The 19,722-nt window shown below is 61.2% G+C and overlaps 9 protein-coding genes across 9 annotated transcripts; 5 read left to right on the forward strand and 4 right to left on the reverse strand.

The window, feature by feature from the left end:
- Positions 1–521: 521 nt before the first annotated feature.
- On the reverse strand, positions 522–1,862 carry ard-1 (L-arabinitol 4-dehydrogenase; the record flags this gene model as incomplete). Its single annotated transcript, XM_062772740.1, has 4 exons — positions 522–1,053; positions 1,109–1,304; positions 1,355–1,563; positions 1,603–1,862. 4 exons carry the CDS (start codon positions 1,860–1,862, stop codon positions 522–524), a joined length of 1,197 nt encoding a protein of 398 aa, XP_062628724.1.
- A 2,531-nt stretch (positions 1,863–4,393) lies between these two features.
- On the forward strand, positions 4,394–6,148 carry qutD_1 (putative quinate permease; the record flags this gene model as incomplete). The annotated part of the gene is made up of 3 exons (XM_062772741.1): positions 4,394–4,504; positions 4,547–4,703; positions 4,761–6,148. 3 exons carry the CDS (start codon positions 4,394–4,396, stop codon positions 6,146–6,148), a joined length of 1,656 nt encoding a protein of 551 aa, XP_062628725.1.
- Positions 6,149–6,583: 435 nt separating this feature from the next.
- On the reverse strand, positions 6,584–7,658 carry SPCC1393.09c (RWD domain-containing protein). The gene is made up of 6 exons (XM_062772742.1): positions 7,639–7,658; positions 7,526–7,591; positions 7,412–7,474; positions 7,237–7,376; positions 6,860–7,169; positions 6,584–6,811 (listed from the first exon to the last, which is right to left on the reverse strand). The coding sequence occupies exons 1-6, from the start codon at positions 7,643–7,645 to the stop codon at positions 6,630–6,632; spliced, it is 768 nt and encodes a 255-aa protein (XP_062628726.1). The 5' UTR covers positions 7,646–7,658; the 3' UTR covers positions 6,584–6,629.
- A 393-nt stretch (positions 7,659–8,051) lies between these two features.
- Positions 8,052–12,280, forward strand: LOC62_04G006179 (uncharacterized protein; the record flags this gene model as incomplete). Its single annotated transcript, XM_062772743.1, has 3 exons — positions 8,052–8,477; positions 8,536–8,685; positions 11,951–12,280. The coding sequence occupies 3 exons, from the start codon at positions 8,052–8,054 to the stop codon at positions 12,278–12,280; spliced, it is 906 nt and encodes a 301-aa protein (XP_062628727.1).
- Positions 12,281–12,797: 517 nt separating this feature from the next.
- On the forward strand, positions 12,798–13,451 carry LOC62_04G006180 (uncharacterized protein; the record flags this gene model as incomplete). The annotated part of the gene is made up of 2 exons (XM_062772744.1): positions 12,798–13,253; positions 13,293–13,451. The coding sequence occupies 2 exons, from the start codon at positions 12,798–12,800 to the stop codon at positions 13,449–13,451; spliced, it is 615 nt and encodes a 204-aa protein (XP_062628728.1).
- Positions 13,452–14,217: 766 nt separating this feature from the next.
- LOC62_04G006181 (uncharacterized protein) lies at positions 14,218–14,842 on the reverse strand (the record flags this gene model as incomplete). Its single annotated transcript, XM_062772745.1, has 2 exons — positions 14,218–14,637; positions 14,690–14,842. The coding sequence occupies 2 exons, from the start codon at positions 14,840–14,842 to the stop codon at positions 14,218–14,220; spliced, it is 573 nt and encodes a 190-aa protein (XP_062628729.1).
- A 424-nt stretch (positions 14,843–15,266) lies between these two features.
- Positions 15,267–17,226, forward strand: itt1 (E3 ubiquitin-protein ligase itt1). Its single transcript, XM_062772746.1, has 5 exons — positions 15,267–15,415; positions 15,472–15,923; positions 15,968–16,380; positions 16,421–16,968; positions 17,011–17,226. The coding sequence occupies exons 1-5, from the start codon at positions 15,344–15,346 to the stop codon at positions 17,125–17,127; spliced, it is 1,602 nt and encodes a 533-aa protein (XP_062628730.1). The 5' UTR covers positions 15,267–15,343; the 3' UTR covers positions 17,128–17,226.
- An 809-nt stretch (positions 17,227–18,035) lies between these two features.
- On the forward strand, positions 18,036–18,866 carry Msed_2001_0 (3-hydroxypropionyl-coenzyme A dehydratase; the record flags this gene model as incomplete). The annotated part of the gene is made up of 1 exon (XM_062772747.1): positions 18,036–18,866. One exon carries the CDS (start codon positions 18,036–18,038, stop codon positions 18,864–18,866), a length of 831 nt encoding a protein of 276 aa, XP_062628731.1.
- Positions 18,867–18,897: 31 nt separating this feature from the next.
- Positions 18,898–19,525, reverse strand: LOC62_04G006184 (uncharacterized protein; the record flags this gene model as incomplete). Its single annotated transcript, XM_062772748.1, has 3 exons — positions 18,898–19,024; positions 19,096–19,388; positions 19,427–19,525. The coding sequence occupies 3 exons, from the start codon at positions 19,523–19,525 to the stop codon at positions 18,898–18,900; spliced, it is 519 nt and encodes a 172-aa protein (XP_062628732.1).
- Positions 19,526–19,722: the final 197 nt, after the last annotated feature.

Consider the following 19,722-nt stretch of genomic DNA (forward strand, 5'->3'; position numbering starts at 1 on the left):
GAGCCAAACGAGCCAAAGCAGGCCACCTGACCCACCCCGCCCAGCCAGTGCACCTCCGCCTTACCCTGGGCCAAGACCCGCCCAATGCCGCAACTTGCCGCCCGGTATTATTCCGGCATCTCGCAATTCACCTGGGCGGGGTGCTGAGTGCTCGGTGCACGGTGCATAGTGTGGGTCGGTGCTCGGTGCAATATTGCATCCTTGTCGGTGGGTTATGCATGCGTCGGCTTGCGCTGTGCCGATGCCGAGCTCACCGAGGCGCGGGCGAGATGGGCGGGCGGCGGTGTGCGCCGAGGGGGTATAAAGACGGCGACGGGGCGGGGCATCGCGCCGACGGCCAACGTGGAGCGATGCTCGCTTCACTGCACTGCCGAGGTCGACTCGACACAGACTCTGGCATTCGATACATCTCCTATGAACTAACACTGCTAACATCATGCCTGCTTCACTGACCAACCCCCGCCTCCTCCACGGCCCCTCAACCCCACGCCGCCACCCCGCGGCTACGCCGCTCGCCCCGCCTAGTCCTGGATCTGGACCTTGATCGCGCCGTGCGCGGGGTCCAAGGCCACCTCGAACGCCTTGAGCGCGTCCTTGAGAGGGAAGCGGTGCGTGACGAGCGGCCCGACGTCCACCAGGCCGCCAGCCACGAGGCGGATGGCCTTGGGGTACTGGTTCGCGTAGAGATACTGGTACTGGAGGTCGATCTCGCGCCACTGGAGGTACGTGAACGGGACGGTCTGCATCGCGGCCCCCATGCCGAGGACGTAGACCTTGCCGCCGTGGTCGACGCCGTAGATCGCCGCGTGGATACTGCTCTCGAACCCTGTCGCCTCGAGCGCGACGCGCGCCGGCACGCCGCCCGCAGCCGCGCGCGCGCGCTTCGCAACCTCGCCAGCGTCCTCGCCGCGCTCGACGAGCACCGTCTTGACGGAGGGTACGAGCTTCTTCGCAAACTCGAGTCGGCTCGCCACGAGGTCCGTGATCGTGATGGGCTCGCACCCCGCCGCGCGAGCCGCGAGCAGGGCCATGATGCCGATGGGGCCAGCGCCGCTGAGGCAAGGTCAGCCAGCTCGCCTTGCGTCAGGCTGCCCGACACTGCACGTACCAGATCAGCACACTGTCCCCCAGCTTCACGCCGGCGCGGTCGAGCGCAGCCAGCACCACGACGAGCGGCTCGCACAGGCTGCCCTCCTCGGTCGACACGTTGTCCGGCAGCTTGTGCACCCACGCGGCCGGGTGGCGGACGTAGCGCGCCAGCGTGCCGTGGAACGGTGCGGCGGACAAGAACGCGATTCTGGGGCCTGGGCATCACCATCAGCTCGGCACGGCTGGCACACGTTTCCGCACGCACACAGGTTGTACCTCCCCTCAATGCACGGCCCGCACGCGGGCGACAGGCACGGCAGGCAGCACTCGATCGCGACGCGGTCGCCGACCTTGAGCGTGTCGACGCCCTCGCCGAGCTCGACGACCTCGCCGGCCGACTCGTGCCCGGCGCAGGTATGCTTCGTGACGACGCACGAGCCGTTCGCGCCGTGGCGGAACATGTGGAGGTCGGAGCTGTGGCGGGGGTCAGCCGCGCCACGCCAAGCTACCCACCCGCAGATGCCGCTCTGCTGCACGTGGATGATGACCTCGCCCGCCGCCGCGACAGGCCGCGGCAGCTCGACCATGTCCGCCCCCCCGCCGGGGCGGTACGCGCACCCAATGTTCGCCTTGGGGTCCAAGAGCGCCGGGTCGTCGGCGTCCAGCACGCGCGCGACGAAGCCGTTGTTCAGCGAGTCGTACGCCTCCTCGTACGGCGCGACGGGGAGATCGGGGAACCCGCCATAGCGCAGCTTTGCGGGGTCGGATGGCATGTTAGTGAGCTGTGAGGATGCAGTGAGTTGGTGCATGCAGATGAGCAGGTGCGCGTTCGTCGTCGCTGCTGTATGCTTTGTATACATGTGTGGTCGTTGTGGAATGAATCGAGCAGCCCGAGTTAGTTGTCAACTACATAACCGGCGGTTGTTGCTAGGACGAACGACCGGGATCGGGATCTCAACAGGCGCACTGTCCACTGCTTGTCCACGAGCCGCGGTATACAGTCGCGCGCAGTCTCGCCTAGCGCATGTTTGGCTAAAGCTAGCCATGGGGCTCCTCCATGTGACTGGCTGCCTGCACGAGACTTGACTATAGAGCATGGTGCAGAAGTAAGTTTGGTTGTAACGACCCAGCTGGTATTCGCCGCTCGTGCCGGCGGAAATGAGGCTAGCAGTGGTGGCATGGTGGCATGGTGGCAGGCACCACCTCGGCTGCGTCGGCGAGTCAGTCACCGCCGGGCTCGCAAACCATGAGAGTGTGTGACAGTGTACATCTGCTTGCTACAATGATACAATATAATGTGTGTGGTGGGGTGGCGTATACCAGTCGTGTCTGTGTGTAGGGTCGTGGTGCAGTGCGTCATTGTTGATGCAGCGCGTGTGCATGATGGTGGTGGTAGAGCGGTTGTTTGTTTGCACCTTGGCATAGTGGTGCAGCTTGGCTGGCGGGTCAGCACCGCGGGCGAGACGCAACGACAGCGACAGCGAGCTCACCTCGACTCTCAGGCTGGTTTTCGTCGTCGTCGTCGACAAGCTCATGGCCTCGCGGCGCGGGGCTGCGAAGCAGCAGGCGCGACAGAGGCAGGCGCCGGCGCGGCGCGCACGACGGCACCCTGCCTCGCTGTGTGGACCTGGCGTGGCGCCGTCCGCGCGAGGCTCGCGCGCGCGAGCGTCGTCGAGGCGAGGACGGAGGCGAGGTGCGAGGTGTTTGCTGGGCGGGAGGAGCGCATCGTGGTGTGGTGGTGCTGAGTAGAGGCAGACGCAGACGTGATATGCAGTCAGGAGCTGGGAACAAGGCGACGATGCGATGAGAAGTCTGATATGTATTGCATGACACCACCTCGGCCATCTTTGGTGGAGTGCGACTCACCTCGGTCGCGCAGAGATGCTGCCTGCCTCGGCCGTCGCTGTGGGGTGGGGAAAACGGCGGGTGCCGGCGGCCGTAGTGCCTTTTTAGTGGGCTCTGCTGGACCCACTCTGATCAAAAGACGTGGGGCCCTCGCTACACTCGGCTGGGTGGCGACTTGCAACTGCGTCAGTGGCGACCACGACAACGTCCATGCACGCGGAGAGGCGACGCTGCCCGCGAGGCCAAGGCCAGGCTGCTGCGAACTGTGGTGGTGGACCACCACGCAGCCAAGACCAGGCCTGGTGGACGGTGTTGGCCAGTGATGACTGATATCTGCGCGTGCCGGCCGGCCCGGCGGGCGTTGTCACTTACATACGTGCTCGCAGCAGGCAGTGAGTAAGCGTGCAGCTGTTTGACCAGACAAAGGGGGAGAGTGATCACTTGGCAGCTTGCACGCCACCAGAGAGCTAACAGGCGTCGGTGGGGCGCCAGCTTGCCCATTCCTGACGTCAGGCGCCAAACCGCCACTGGCAGTGAGCGACCAACACCATGCCCTCACAGCCACCACATACGACAAGACAGTGGCCGGCGTCAGGGCACAGCCGTGCGTCCTGGCGGGGGTGGTTTGTACCCCGACCTCGGAATGTGAGCGGGGCCCTTCCGCTCGCGCACAGCCATCCTCGTCGGCGCCGACAGTCTCGCTCATCTCGCCACGTCCATACCCAGCATCCCCGTCCCGTCCTCGCATCGTCCGCAGCTCGCGACGTCCGCAGCTCACGATCTCCGAGCCCGTCGCGATAACACTGGGCCGGCATGCGAGATTGCGTCTTGCCGCGCGCTCAGCGGCGACATCCACGCGCCGACATCCGAGTGCACGCCTCTTTCCGCCAAGCCTGGGTGTTTTCCGGGCCGCTGGTGCGCGACGGTGTGCCAAGTTGCCCGAGCGCGGGCCGTCGAGTGGGCTCGCGGGGTCCGGAATGACATTCCCGGACAACACCCATGGGGCTGTTGCTGTTGGTCACCGAGACACGCTGCTGCATCACCTGACGGCGGTTAGTTCGGACGGGCCGATGGTCTGCCGATTTCGCGGCTGTCACCCCCTCCTCTGCCCACTCTGCTCTGCCCACATGTCACTTACGGCCGGCATCTGCAGCGGACGAGACGAGTCTTATTCACAGTGCCTAGCACCACCCACTAACCACACCTCTTGCGCAGCAATTGCCAGCAACAGAGCCGCCTGCAGCCGCCAGCCGCCTGTGCCTGCGGCTGACTGGCGCGTAACCCCGCGAGCGGCCCGTTACCCCGCTCGCTGGAGCAGGCAAGAGGCACATCGGCCCCATGGAGCGATCAGCTATCCCCGCGCCGGAGCGATGTTGGCGAGGGCAAACATAAAGGCAGAGAGGGGTGGGCGGGGGGTCACTTCTCCCCACCGCCTGCCGACCAAAGGACGACTCACACCATGGGCGGATTCAAGCGCATCGAGGACAGGCCGACCCCGAAGGAGGTGTACAACTGGCGCGTGTACATGCTCGCGTGTGTATGCGGCATGTCGGCCCTGACATTCGGCTACGTGAGTGGCGCCAACACCACGACTTGCTCACGCCCCACCTAGGACGGCGCGTTCATCGGCACGACCATCGCGCGCCCGTCGTTCAAGCACGCGTTCGGGATCGACAAGATGACGGCCGACGAGCAGAAGAACTACACGACCAACCTGACTGCGACGTTTACGGGCTCTGCGTTCTTTGGCGCTGTGTTCGCGTGGCCTGGTAAGTGGCGTGGCGGGCTGCGACACGACGCGTTCACAAGCACTGACACCGCCCCAGTGATGGAGGCATGGGGCCGCAAGCGCCCGATGCAGGTCTCTGCGTTGCTGTTCAACGTCGGCGCGATCCTCATGACAGTGACCACACACAGCCTGGGCATGATCTTCGCCGGGCGCGCAATCACAGGCTTCGCGGTCGGCATCCTGACTGCCGTCGTGCCGACCTTTATTTCCGAGTTTGCGCCGCCCCCGATCCGCGGGCAGCTGACGGGCTTCTTCGAGATCGCGTACCAGGCCGGCAGCCTCGTCGGCTTCTGGATCAACTACGGCATCACGTCCCACATGGACGTGACGCAGAACAAGGCGTGGCGCGTCGCCATGGCCGTGCAGCTCATCCCGGGCGGCATGCTGCTCGTCGCGTCCATCGTGCTCCGCGAGTCGCCCGGCTGGCTCCTCCGCAAGGGCCGCGAAGAGCAGTGCCTCTCTGTCCTGTCGTACGTCCGCCAGCTGCCCGCAGACCACAGGTACATCAAGGAGGAGATCGCGCTCCTCATGGGCGTGATTGGGGAGGAGCGCCGCCTGTCCGGCGGCAAGAGCGGCATCCTCCCCTACCTCGCTGCCGCGACGCGCGAGCTCCGCATCCCGTCGCTCCGCAACCGCTTCGTCATCCTCTTCGTCATGTTCATCCTCATGAACTTTAGCGGCGCCGTCGTGCTCAACTACTACTCGCCGACGCTGTTCGGCGCGGTGGGCATCACGGGCACGGATATCTTCCTGTACACGGGGTACTACGGCCTCGTCAAGGCCGTCGGCGCGATCACTTTCTGCCTGTGGATCGTCGACCGCTCCGGGCGCCGCCTGCCGTGGCTGCTCTCGGCGTCGTCGTGCGCCGTGTGCCTCATCTATATGGGCGCGTTTGTCGAGATCGCAAAGCCGAGCCAGGGCGGGCTCCACTCGGCGTCGTCGATTGCTGGCGGCAAGGGCGCCATCGCCGCCATCATGCTCTACTCGTGGTTCTGGTCCTGGGGCGGCAACTCGCTCGCGTGGATCGTGTCGGCCGAGCTCTTCCCCATCTCGCTCCGCTCCTTCACGGGCGCGTTCGGCGCCTCGACCCAGTGGCTCTCGAGCTTCGCCGCGACCATGTCGGCGCCGCACATGTTCGCAAAGTGCGGCGGGTACACGTTCATCTTCTACGGCCTCTGCTGCCTGCTCACCTGGGTCTTCACATTCTTCTGGATCCCCGAGACGAAGGGCATCCCCATCGAGTGCATGGGCCCGCTGTTCGACGGCCCGTCTCGTCACTGCCAGTTCCGCCAGAAGAAGGTCTACCCGCCCAACGGCATCCCGCCGCCCCCGCCCGAGCTCGCGCAGGACGCCATTGGCCGCGTCGACTCGACCGAGAAGAAGCCAGAGTTTGCCCACGTCGAGAGCGTCCACAGCAGGGTGTAGGCAGGAGTTGGGTACGGGTTGTTAGTCTTCAAGAGTTAGTTGTCAAGGGGTGGTCGCCGTAGCGCAGCAGTAACAAAGCACACACCTCAGCAAGGGGTGGAGGATGTAGTAGTCAGAAGCTCAGTGTCAAAGCGGTGACGGCGATGCTGTCCCAGCAGGATGCGCATGTCCGAAGGAGGGACGGGAAGGTCTAGAAGTCGGAGGTCTGTTGGCAAGTCGAGTCGAGTGACGCTGAGCTGCTGAGCGCGCCGTGTCCGCCCATCGAGTGGCCGGTGATGGACCACCGGGAGAAGTCCTGCGAACCGGCGTCAGCGCGCGCGCGCGCGTCGAGGGTAGCGCTAGAAGTCAGAGGTCGGCAGGCAAGCCAAGTCCAGTGCTGAAGGCGGGGTGAAACCCGTATGCATTAGTCGCCTCTCTCGAGGCATGTATGAGCAAGTGATGTTGTCGATGCAGTCGTACCGTCGCGGGGCTGAGCGGCCGCCTACTCGTCGTCCGAGTCGTCCAGCGCGACGTGCGCCGCCTTCTCCTCGTTGGCCTCCTCCTCCCAGCGGGCGCGGTCGCGCTCCTCGCGCGTGTACTGGGACACGTCGACAGCCTCGCCGTCCTCGTACAGTGCCTCGTCCGACGTGGCCGAGACCTTGGCCGTCTCGAACAGCTGTCGGCCTGGGAGCGAGGTCAGCGCGATTCGGGACGGTCGCAACCTCTACTCACCGCTCGCCCTTGCGTTCTTCTTGCGCCACTCCTCGCGCTCGCGGGCCGGCAGCGCACGGATGCTGTCCTCCTGTTGCTTGACCTTCTTGGCGGCCATCTCGGCGCGGAACGAGTCCTTCCACTTCGAGTACAGCGCCGGCGTGAGCGGCGTGCCGCGCGTCTTCTTCTTCTCCTCCTCCTCGTACGCGCGCGCTCGGGCCTCGTCCGCCTCCTGCTCGCGCACCTTGCGCGAGTTGATCAGTGCGGAGAGCGCCTCGCGCGCCGCGGTTGCGATCGTGAACGTCATTGCCATGCCGAGCGACTCTTCGGCCTGCGATGTGTGAGCTCACGTCAAGGTGACGGTATCGGGTTCGCGCGCACGCGTAGCTCGCACTCACGATCTGGTTCAACTGGCCCACGACTTCCTCCTCCTCGCCCTCGCGCAGCTCGCCCAGCTCCTCGTCGATCTCTTCCAGCGCCAGCTCGGGGATCACGTCTGGGTATGTCGGCGGGTAGGTGACCACGAGCACGAGTGACACTGGGGTCAGCGAGGAACACGGCGCGCGTACATACATGGGTGCCCTGTGACCTCCTCCTCCGGCTCCACACGTATCCTAACCTCATTGTCGCTGACCTCTGAGCGGTGTCAGCTTAGGCGCACGAGATCAACGGCGGAGCTGGACCCACTCTCAAACTCGTCGGGGAAGATAGACTCGAGCACCTCGAACTCCTCCTCCAAGATTGCCTGGTGGTCTGGGTGGTCAGCTTGTTACTTGGGCGGAAGATGTAGCTGCGCTCACCTGCCATGGCGATGCGTGTTATTGTTGTAGAGAAGTGTAAACAAAGTTGATCTTTTGAACGCGAGTTGGTCGACCAAGACTCGGTCAGATCACGGCGCGCGGGGTGGTCATGACGAAAAGTATACCCGGTACCCCCACATAATTCAATCGACACCACCGGGGCCCCGTGTGTGGCAACATCTGTGGCGGTGTGTCTTTTGTGTGGACTGGAGCGCGACGAACCCTGGCGGCGGACTGAGTGCGCGTCGCGCAGCTTCTCGCCCCACACACTCCTTTGACAAAAACGCAAGACGACACGTTGGTCAACATTCACGTTGTTTCACGTCGACACCCAACGCTTACCTCCACATCCAACGCTCACATCAACCCCCTTCGTCTGCTTCACCTCGTCGCTTTCGCAGACGGCAGCCAGAATGCCGTCCAAGCCGAATCCCTCCTACGGCAGCCTGAAATTCACAAAGTCTTGTGAACGCCTCGAGCAGTACCTCGAAGACCAGGGTCTCCCCCCGCCGCACTACAAGATCACCTCGGAGACGAAGCACGCCCATGGCAGTGTCTACACCCTCTACCGCTGCGACCTCACTCTCCCGGGTTACCCGTACACTGCCAAGAGCGCCCGCCAGAGCACCAAGAACCTCGCCAAGGGCCATGCCGCCTACCTGGGCTACAGTTCTCACCGTAACGTGAGCGGCCAGGCGAAGGAGCGGATCAAGAAGAGGAACAAGCAATACCTTCCGACTCAACCAGGCGGACTTGACCCGGGCGAGGAGGAACAGGACAAGGTGTTCGAGTACAACGGTGCTCCGCTCGCGTTCCATGTTCCAGGCCACAATAAGTTGGTGAAGAGCCTGCTGAAAGTAGGTGTACCCCTTACGGTTCAAAAGCTCACATTCTCAGACCAACGGTGGCATTCTGGTTGAGGAGGAAGACGCCGTGTTCCTCATTCTCGACGGCACCGCCAGCCAGCCAGCCCGCCCCCAAGCCGACCTCGAGCTCCTGGAGCGGATCAAGAGCCGCTACTCGGACCGTCCGATCGTGGCAGTGTCAGTGGGATGGGTCTTTCACAGTGTCCAATACGGCTACCGCCAGGAAGTTGAGGAATACAAGATCCACACCTCGAGTCAAGGCGTCGGAGGTCAAGAGAGCGAGGGCGACGCCATCGAGGTCGATGACGACTACGGCCACGAGCCTGAAACACGCAACTCCACCAAACGCGACCGGGAGGTCGAACACGAGGACCAAGTCAGCAGCACGGTCTCTGGAGGTGACGAGGCAGGGATGAGGGTGGGCCTTGACGACGAAGACCGTCACAACATGCCCCCAGCGCCGAAGCGTCGCCGCGGGGTTTAAGGAGGGTAGACGCACAAGACATGGTCTCGAGCCTAGCTTGAGGCGGCTTTGGCAGTCGGTAGGAGCCCATAGTCCATGCAGCTCGTACAATAGAAGTTGCATACCATCAAGAAGGGGTGCTGGAGGGCGGTGTGTCCGAATGGCCCTCCGGGACAACAAAAGGTTCCAATTAGGATCACAAAGGTATCGATACAAGAATACTACATAACAAAAGGTTTCGCCAGAGGTACTTTCTAGAATTTTCCCCCCCATCTTGGCACACGGAGTCCAAAGATGTCAGGCTCGATTTTTGGGATCAGATGTCGCGGTCTGACAGGGAATCGAACGGGCGCCGTCCTGCTGGTGTAGTCCCCCTTGTGTGAGTCCCCCACTGTGTGATTGCCCCCTTGTGCTAGCCCCTGCCTGCCCACTACACCACACAATCATCCTGCCGGGTTTGCTGGGCATTGCTTATCATCTGCTCTGGGGAATGGCGCGGTCCACGTCACGTGAGTGCCCATGGGCGTAGGAGCGAGGACAATGGAGGCACAACTGCATCTATCATCTTGCATCCTTCCATTCTCTCTCCTCCTCGCCACAGCTCGTTCCAGCGACGAGACGTTTCTGCGCCCACCCACCCAATGCCCTTGTCTTTTTCCTTCAAACTCACTTCAATCTCTCAGTTTCGTAACGACACCATCTCTTACACGCTTCTCCCGGCCGGCGCGGCCGCTCCCACATGGTCGAGCCCGCCCGCGTCGTCTATACTCTAGTTCAGGGCTCCATACATAGTTCCCGAATATCGGGCACCCCCCTGTTTGTGGCCTCCCTCCCGGGCGGTCAGGCCGGGATTCACTTGCGTTTGGTCCTAGCTAGTCCACCCAACTGAACAACTGATGATGCTCATGCCAAATGACGAGCGGCATGCAAAAGGTACTTTCTAGAGAGTTTCCAGATTTCCCCCCCATCCAGAGGATGTCATTGTTCGAGTTGGGATCTGATGCCTCGTATTCATGGCCCGACAGGGATTCGAACTTCAGCTCTTCATGCACGCATAGTTTCCCCATGGTGTAGGTCCCCCCTTGTGCGTATCCCCCCTTGTGAGTGAACCCTCTGGCCCACTATGCGACGCAGTCATACGAGTGACAAGAAGGTTGGCACTTGGTTATCACTTGCTCGGCGGCGCACTTGCCCCAGAGTGGATTCCATTCACCTCAACCCCCGAGGCGACTGGTCATCGTGCATCGGTGCTCGCAGGGTTGACACAAGAGCATCCAAGACGTGACCAACATGCGTATAAGGGGCTTACGCGGGCGAGTGGCAGAGAATGCCCTTCAGAGCATGGCAATGGTGTCTCCAACTCACTGCTCACGACTATGGGAATGCTGGCAATGAACCTCGTCAACCCGATCAAACATGCAGTGGACACTGGCGCGGTGTGTTATTCCGCTAACCTGTCCCCTCACCTTCCCCTGGCCCTGCGCCACCACCACCCATCCGTGTACAATCCGCACCTCAATCAACTCCCAATGCCTTCGCGCCGTGTGTGTGCGGCGGTGCAGGTTACACGAGTTGGCCGCAAGACGGCATCTCTGCCCTGGATTGGCCGTACACACATCCACATCCACATCCACACATCCAACGCTCGAGCTTTAGGTCGTGTGCGCGTGCTACCTGCCCCCCCCCCCCCCACCCCCCCGCCCCCTCCGCGCGGCGGATGGCCCATGCACCTTATAAGGCCACCGCGCTCAGTCAACCCGCTCTACTTCTTCTTCCCGTTGGTCGCTCTCTTTCACATTCACCACCATCCACACCACAACAAGCACCATGTCTTAGCGTCCCCCGGCGAGCATGCAAGCGAACAAGCGCAGCGATCGTATGGCCAATCCGATGACCCGAACCTTCAAGGGGGCCACGTTCTTCGTCCAAAGGTGTGCCAATCCCGACTTGCTCACCATTAATTCAATCATCTACGTGAGTAGATGGCCTCTTAAGACCAGGCCACAGCTAGGTGCTGACGCATGACGAACAGAAAAACGGTGGCAGGATCGTAGACAGTCTTAGCCATGCTGGCATTACACACATTATCGTCTGTGTGCCCAACTTTGACAATCCCGTGGCTGGCGTGGCTGGCTTCCAACATCCCATCGACGAATCAACCTTCGCGCCTCCCACAAACCCAATCTTCTGGGATCTGGAGACTCTACTGCGACACTACGCACCGAGCCGCGGAGCTGTAACTCTCATCGGGGAGCGTAAAGTTCCAGTTCCCGTGCTTCACTGGCGTTGGCTAGAGGCCTGTGCGGCTGAAGGCCGAACCGAACTGAAGGCAAGCGGCATACCGTTCGGTGGATGGCGTGTCCACGGCAAGCTCCCGCGAACCCCCCAGGCTGTCGTCGCTGCAAACCAGAAGAAGAGGGACAAAGTCATTGAAAGCGCCCTTGGCCAAACCAGCAGTTCCACACTGCAGGAGGCTGAGCTGCATATGCAGACACGCCGAACGGCCGCAGCGTCTTCTGCGTCGCCTTCGGCTCCTCCTCCCTCGGCTAGCGTCAGTCTGTCTGGTGCCCACGGCGCGTCCGCATCAGCTGCCGCGTTGGCCTCTTTCCCTCCTCACTCGGCGAACGGCAGTCGTGCTGGCGCCGAGGAAACGTGGCCGGATTACTCACCCGCGCCCTCCAGGCCTCCGGGACCTCTGTTTCCGCCGAGGAAACTCCTGGTCTTCCACAACAAGAAACCTCGGAGGAAAGACCTTGCCGAATCTGTGTTGAGGCAGACCCATTTGCGTGCGCCGGAGGCGGCAGGCCCCAGCCTCCGCCCAAGTGTAGCTACCGCGGCAGGTGCGTGGGATGCCGACGGCGGCTCCGAGTGTGACTCCGAGGACGATCCTTTCCAAGAGGTCGCGCGTCCTGCCCGGATCAAGGAGCCGCTTTTCATGCCCGGGCCGTCCTCGAGCGGCTCTCGCTCCCCAACCCCGCCCCAGCGCCCGGCTAAAAAGGTGCGCTTCTCGCTCCCCCCTTCGAAGCCGCCCCTCCCAACCTTCACCGAGGTGGTCGAGCGCAAGAGGAGCGACCTCATCCCGAAGCAGGCCAGGCCCACCAAGGTCCCTCCGGTTGTTGCCGGTCCTCAGTCGGCTCGTGGTGGAGCGGCGGGCACTGAGACCACCAAGGAGAAGGAGGCTGTCGTCAAGGTAGAGAAGACCGACCCCGCGTCCCCGCCCGCCAAGTCGGAACCGAAGGGAAGCACGATCAAGAAGGCGGGCCGTGCTCCCGATGAGCCAGTCAAGAAGAACGTCAAGCGCGAGCGCTGCTGATCGTACAGCCTGTCTCTGCGCACACCGGCGCTGGCTAAAGCCAAACCCCCGTTTCCCATTGTCTATATTCGCTTGCTATTGAGGAACTTCACCCACCTCCCTGCTTCCCTGTTTCTACCCGCGCCAGTCTTTATCCCGCACGCAGCGGTCCTATACCACATAGCTGTAGGAGCCTGTACATAGCCATAGTCGCTCCAAATACCCCCAACGACCTAGTACTATCATCTCGATGCAATCTATGCTCTGAGTTGTGTGTCAGCCTCATATGTGTGTCAGCCAGCCTGACAACGGCGAGAAGGGAGCCCTGAAGTGGTCCACACGAAACTGACACACACAGGTAGCGGTGCGTGTCGTGTGTGCCACACTCGCCCCGCTGGCCATCTGTCAGACAGATCCAGCTGGCCGCGTTGTTCGCACTCTTACCCACCACACAAAATCTTCACTTCCTGCAAGTGCTTAAGCCATCCACCTCATCCCCTCTTTACGCATACCCCAGCAACAGCACCAGCCCGCCACCATGTCGAACCGCGCCGCTGCGACCCAGAACCTCCGTCTCACCGTCGAGAACGCTCCCAACCTCCTCAAGGCGTACCTCCACGACAACGGACTCCCACCTGCGTCGTACCACGTTCATTCCCAGCAGAAGGACACCCACGGCCAGGTTCACGTCCTCTACCGTGCCACCGTCAAGCTCGCAGTGTTCCCCAGCACGGAAGCCCGCTCCAGAGCACTGAGGCCCTCGCCAAGGGCCACGCAGCCTACTACCTGTGTGTCAAGCACAACATCGGCAACAGTGCTTCGCCCCCCAAGGGCATCGATAGGCACAGGTGGCTCGCGTGCTGTGAGGCCGGCGGGGGCCGTCAAGCAGGAAGACGGTAACCCGCCCGCTGCCCCGCAGGTGTTCAAGTACAACGACATCTCCCTCAAGTTCCCCATCCCTAGCCGCAACAAGGTGGTCGAGGACTTCATCTTGGTACGTTGTGCTTTCTATGGACACAGCCGAACCCCTTAGGCTCACGGCGGTTGCATCGGTGGCGAGAAGGATGCCTTCTTCTTCATTTTCGACCTCGACGTTGGCCAGTCCCCCGAGAGCTACGCCGACACGCGCCTTATCGAGCAGATCGAGGCTGGTCAGAAGGGCGGGCTCACCGTGGCCCTTTCTGCCGACTAGGTCTTCCGTAGCGGCTACAGTGGCAAGCGTCGCCCTGTCGACACGCACAAGGTTTTCTCTCGCCCCACTGAGCCTCCCGCTGCCGACAACCGCAGCGCTCTCGGCAAGCGTCACCGCTCCCAGTCACCCGTCGTCAATGGCCATGCTTAGGTGTGTAAAATGTAGGCACTGTACCTAGCATGCATGCGCGAGGAATGAAGCAAGCTGCCAAGTAGTGTATGTCGTTGGCCTTTCTCCAGCGGGGTTGGCTCAAGTGAATGAATGCATTGTGTAAAACTTGGGCTGCCTACGTCATCTGCCGTGCTAGAGGCCAGAACAAAAGTTTCACCAATTTTGTCCTCTTATACAGTGTGCCCAGGCAAAACGGGAATATGGGCAGCTTGAACTGACCCCATACTCCCTCGGTCCGAGGGAGACTCGAACCGTGGAGCCAAAGCTGCGCACTTTGCGAATTGAGAGGAGCCATATTTGTAACCGGGTCTCCTACTCAAACTCCATGCCACGGTCCGACTCGGCTTGCTTATGGCTCGCACCCACAACCACCCTAGCCCATAGGCCGTGACGGTATGAAGGATGATGGGGGGAACAATGGAATGGCATGTAAAAGATCTGCCAGGACAAGAAAGGAGTGATAGTGAACACTGCAAGGCTTCGGTGGCATATTCCAGCGATGCTTCTGAAACAAAACAGTGGCATTACTCGCCACCGCGGCGCGTATCAAAGGGAAGTGGATACAAGGGGACGGGCCGAGGCTCCCCCAGGCCCACTACTTGGAGCCGTTGACAACGTAAGGGTCCTCGAACACCAGCATCCTGGCCTTCTCGCAGTGCCTCAGCCAGACGGTGTCGATAATGAACGGTGGGTTCTCTTGCGCAGAGAAGATCAAGAAGAAGTCGTCCAGCTGCCAGTTGGGAGGAGTAAAACGAGCTGCACGTCGATTCGAGGCGCTGAAGTTCGGAGCGGAAAACGCGTTGCTGTCCGCCTTGGTTTCGACTGCGTGGGGGTCGACTACGATGTGGGTGACGTTGGGCTCGACGGGGCTGGTTGCGAGTTCGCCACCGTGCCGCTGGGTCATGTTAGCACTTGGAGACGAGACGGCGTCAATGGTACATAGAGCGATGAGACGAGTGTAGATACTAGCGGCGGGGGTATACAGGGTCGACGCGAGGGCACAGACCGCTGGAGTCTAACCTCGACGCTTGGAAGTCGACCGGTGATGCGCGAAAGGAGCAACTCACCAGGATGAACTCCTTGTCATAGTGCACCTCTTCTAGCGGGCGAGACGAGTCATGGACATAGATGACGAGCCCTGCGAAGTAGTGGGGCATCTGGGACTTGAAGTTGTCAACGACGGGAAGACGGCGAGTCGACTCAAGTCGGTTGAGTGACATTTTTGGAGCTTGGGTGATGTGTGGGGTCGTTTGGGGTAGCGGGTGACACTGGATGAGGATGGAGAAGAGGGGAGGAGAGGAGGATGCCGCTGGAATATGGGGAGACGCTTGGAGAGAGGAGCCGTGTCACGAGTGCGTATGAGTGATGTTCGCCGACTGGGAGTCGATACAAACAATCTGTTGATTCTGTACGCGGCGTGCGTACGTCCAAAGTGTGTTGTGTGCGAGCGCGTGCGTGATCGCCGAGTGCGAGCGGGTGACTTGGTTTCGTATGTTTGTGTGTGTGGACCGCCTCATCGCCACACAGAGAGTGCGGTGATGACGTAATTGATGAAATGTGGAGCCCCAGTTGACCAAACCCGGAGCCGTGACTCGATGAGTCATTGCCGCTCAAACACTGCGTCGACTCTCTAATTAACTCTGACTTTTGCGCTCACTTCACTTGCATCTACATCATCACCCTCGGAACGCGGTAGAAAGTCGATTCGGCGTCGACGCATCATGTCGGGTGACGGCGAGGAGCTGCCCGACGAGCTCTACGCTCTCCAAGATGACGAGATTGCCGCGCTGTCGGTGAGTTTGACCACGGGCCTCTGATCAGTCTGAGCTGACTCGTCGCGTCTTTCAAGTCTATCTACCCCGGCCTTGTGAACATTGACAGCGTCGACTCCAGCACAGGAAGCCACACCGTCACGTTATCTATCCCCGTCGACCTTCCTGCGGCGACGCCTACGGTCCTGACATCGGCTGTATCCAACCCGGCCTCGACGAGCACCGCCGCGAGCCTGGAGCTCGCGCACCTGCCCGCGTTATCAGCCCGCGTCGTCTTACCGCCAGGATACCCCTCCACCAAGCCCCCACGTGTCGTCTCCCTCCGGGCTAAGATCCCAAAGCACGACGGACCTGGCGGCTGGCTCAGCAATCGCATGCTGAGCAAGGTCCAGGAACGGTTAGCGGCCATATGGACCAGTGAGCGCGACGCAGCTGGAGAGGGACTTGGGGTTCTGTGGACGTGGTTTGACTGGGTCACGTCCTCCGAGTTTCTCACCGACTTGGGCCTCTTGAGCAGCGGCTTGTTAAGGTGAGTCAAAGGTGCTTGGAGGTCGAGCGGCGCTAAGATCCCAGTTTACCCACACCACCGACATTGACCACGTCCACATACCATCTCCTGCTCAAGAGCAACGATGCGGCAACCTCACGGGTCGACTTCGAGGGTGCTGCCCACCCATGCGCGATCTGTTTCGGGGACAGGAAGGGGCGCAGCTGCGTCCAGTTACCTGTATGCGGCTGCGTCTTCTGTCACTCTTGCCTCCATGGGTTCTGGGCGCTGGCTATTCAAGAGGGCACGTTAACCAACGTCGCCTGCCCCAGTGTCGACTGCGTCAAGGCTCGAGCCGCTCGGCCCGTCGAACATGCTGCCGCAGTGTTTGATGACAACAGGAGTGATGGAATCACTGCCGCTGTGGTTGAGTCGGTTGTCGGCTCCGAGCTGGTGAAGCGATGGCACACTCTGAGTGCCAAGCGCTTAATCGAGACAGGTCAGTGGTGATCTAGCGCGCGCCCATGCTCAACGCTCAGACCCTCTGTACACCTTCTGCCCTCACGAGAAGTGTCAAGCTCCAGTTCCACCTCCTTCGGATACAGCGACACACGATCTGGCGCAGTCGGCACAGGGCGCGCACAAGGTCATTCGGCTCGACATTGGCAAATGTGATGTTCCCTCCTCCAAGTCGTCACATGACGACGCTATCTCTGTTGCCTCTCGGTGGGACAACTTCCGCCAGTGCCCACGATGCGAGATGGTGTTCTGCATCATGTGCCGCTCTACCTGGCATGGTGTCACCACTGGCTGCAGCATCAAGGATGCTGAGCAGGCTGTCCGCGAGTACCTGGACGCCGACGAGGAGGGACGTGAGGCCATCCGCCAGCGCCTAGGACCTCGAAATACCGACGCACTCATGGCGCTTGTCCGCGATCATGAATTACATCAACTTCTGCAAGAGTGGGCAAAAGCCAACGCGACGGCCTGCCCGGGCTGCAAGTCCATCATCGAGAAGAGCGAGGGCTGCAACCATATGACGTGCCACCAGTGCCGGACCCACTTCTGCTACCGATGCGGCGTGGCGGTGAGTCCAGCCCTGATGGTTCAATGTCGCTGACGACGATAGATCTCTGCGACCCACCCTTATGACCACTTCAACCAGCGACACACACCGTGTTACAACAAGCTGTTCGACGTGGTCTTTGAAGACTTTTGGGTGCCCTTCGAAGGGGAGGTCGAGTAGGCATCGACATCACTTATCACTGTTTCCTTCTAGCGCTGGATCCAGCCATCTGTCTCGCCACCCTGTACAATCACCCTGCATGTAAGGTGTTACCAATGTCCTCTCCACGACGGTTGTGTGACTGATGGATTGATTGGCTTGAGAGAAGTCAAAGGCGTCGAGGGCTGCGTCGAGAGGTCTCACTGTGCCACCTCTGGGGCTTGCATGTGGCTGGCTGCCGCGTCCCGTTGCAAAGGCGAGGCGGGACAAGGCGAGGGATTCACGCTTCAGAGGACGGTATGCATGCTAATGTACTGAAGGGGCTCGATTGCCACTTTGCGTCAAGTGTAGTTTATATGCATGCAAACCGTGTGCGAAACCAACACATAAAGTAACGAGTTCCAGAAAAGTTCGTCTGGTTTAGTGGTTAAGATGCCAACTTAGCTATTTAAATCAGGGCCCGTCTGTGAGAATTGTGCCAATGGGAGGACGCGCTGGCCCGGTGATCACAAAGAGCCCAAGCAAAAAGAAGTGCCAGAGTGTGGGGTGGTAAAACGCCATAGGTTAATTGGTGCACCCCTTGCCAAACAGGAAGCAAAGTGAAACGGATCAAGCCAGAACAGGAACTCGTCTTTTTGCTTTTTGCTCCTCCTCTGAACCGAACGAGCGGCACGCGCCACCCATTAGCAAGCCCAGCTCTGGGGTGTCTAATGAACGCCGCCGAAATCCTAATGGCGCCTATCACACTACAACTCGCCCGCTTACACCAGTGGCCGGCGACCGGCTTTCGGCGGTTCCGGTCCACTGATGTCATGCACGGAGTGGCCGAGACGCGAGACGACCGGCGACGTGAGACACACGACGCACAACACACCTATCCTTGCTGCTCTTCGCGTTGGACTGTTCTCAACGCTTTGAGCTCGACAAGCATGCGCGCATACACCCTCCCACGAGCAACTATCGCTTCAATCCGCCGCGGCACCCGCTCCTACTCCGCCGCAGCCGCCGAGTCAACCCTCCAGGTCGAGGACCGCGACCGCATCCGCTGGATCACTCTCAACCGCCCCAAGTCGCTCAACGCACTGGCCGTCCGCGACCTCGATGATCTCGCCAAGGCGGTCGAGTCGGCATCAAGCGACCCCGCGATCCGCGCCATCGCGCTGCAAGGAGCTGGCCGCGCGTTCTGCGCCGGGATGAACACGCACGCCTTTGCCGGTCTCGACCGCGCCGGCGCGCGAGAGGTCATTGCCAAGGTCGGCCGTGCGGTCGGCTCCCTGCGCGTCTCGCCCAAGCCCACCGCTGTGCTCATGCACGGGTACTGCCTCGGCGCGGGGTTCGAGATGGCGCTCGCTGCCGACTTGCGCGTTGCGCTGCCCGGCACCAAGGTCGGCCTGCCCGAGACAAAGGTCGGCATCCCCAGCGTCCTTGACGCCGCGCTACTCCGCGATCACGTCGGTCTGTCCCTCGCCAAGGAGATGCTTCTCATTGGAGACGTTTACCCGATCGAGCATCTCGGACGGCACTTTGTCAACGCCGTCGGCGGCGAGGAAAGCGGCGGCCTGCAAGCTGCCGCGGCACACCTCCTTGCCAAGGTCACCGACCTCAGCCCAGTCGCTATGAAGGCCCAGAAGGAGCTCAACGAGATGTGGATGAACACGCCATTGAAGGAGGCCATCGACATCAGCATCGACGTCTTCGCCGACGTGTTTGTCGACCCAGCAACTCACGAAGCCATCCAGGCCTACAATAAGAAGCAGTGACCATACATATGCATGAAACTAAACAAACCGCCTAACTGTACGCCCAAGACATTGAATTATCAGAACTCATGCTGTCGCTGTCGGAGGAGGCGGGGACCGGGTCGTACTCGTCAACGTCCTCCCAGTCGTTGGGGTCGGCGGTGGGGTCGATCCAGATGCTGGGTAGCCCGTGGTGTCAGGTGAGATGGAACGCGGCACATGATGATGGTGACCCAAGACTTGAACTCACAGGATACGGAATCCGCCATACTCGGGCTCGTTCACTCCGCTGCCCACAAAACGCTGCTGCTCCTGACAGGCCCGGAGCCACTGGAGAGGCAGGACGATCACGCCGGAGTCCGGACGCGCAAAGCGGCCCATGAGGTTGAACATGTCCCAGCGGCCATTCGCGTCGGGGCCATAGTGGATGTCGGGGAGCGAAACAGACTCTCGCTGGTCCCAGGCATCGTCGTGCGGAATGTCCACGATGATGTGTGTGACGCGGCGGTCAAGGGGGTCCTTGAAGGTGCGCCCCGTCATGTCCTTCGCCGTGAGCGAAACTCCCACCAAACTATACTCACGCGGATTTCACGGACGATTTGGAGGGCGCGCTCTGGCTCAACGAGGTCGACGGAAACGTAGAATCCCATACCATGGAGGATGCGGGAGCTGGCGGGCATGATCGGGCAGCTGTCGGTGTCGGTAGTGGTGGTAGTGGTGGTAGTGGTGGTAGTAAGTGGTGGTGGTGTTGGTACTGTACCAGCGGCGGTGGCGACCCTACATCTCTCGCACTGAATCTCTTAAGCGTCTCTCTCACCCCACTCCACACTCCCCACCGCACCTGCTGCCATTCGCCTCTACAAGCTGCTACATTCGT

The sequence above is a fragment of the Vanrija pseudolonga genome, chromosome 4 (genome assembly GCF_020906515.1).
Source record: "Vanrija pseudolonga chromosome 4, complete sequence".
In the NCBI taxonomy this organism is placed as follows: domain Eukaryota; kingdom Fungi; phylum Basidiomycota; class Tremellomycetes; order Trichosporonales; family Trichosporonaceae; genus Vanrija; species Vanrija pseudolonga.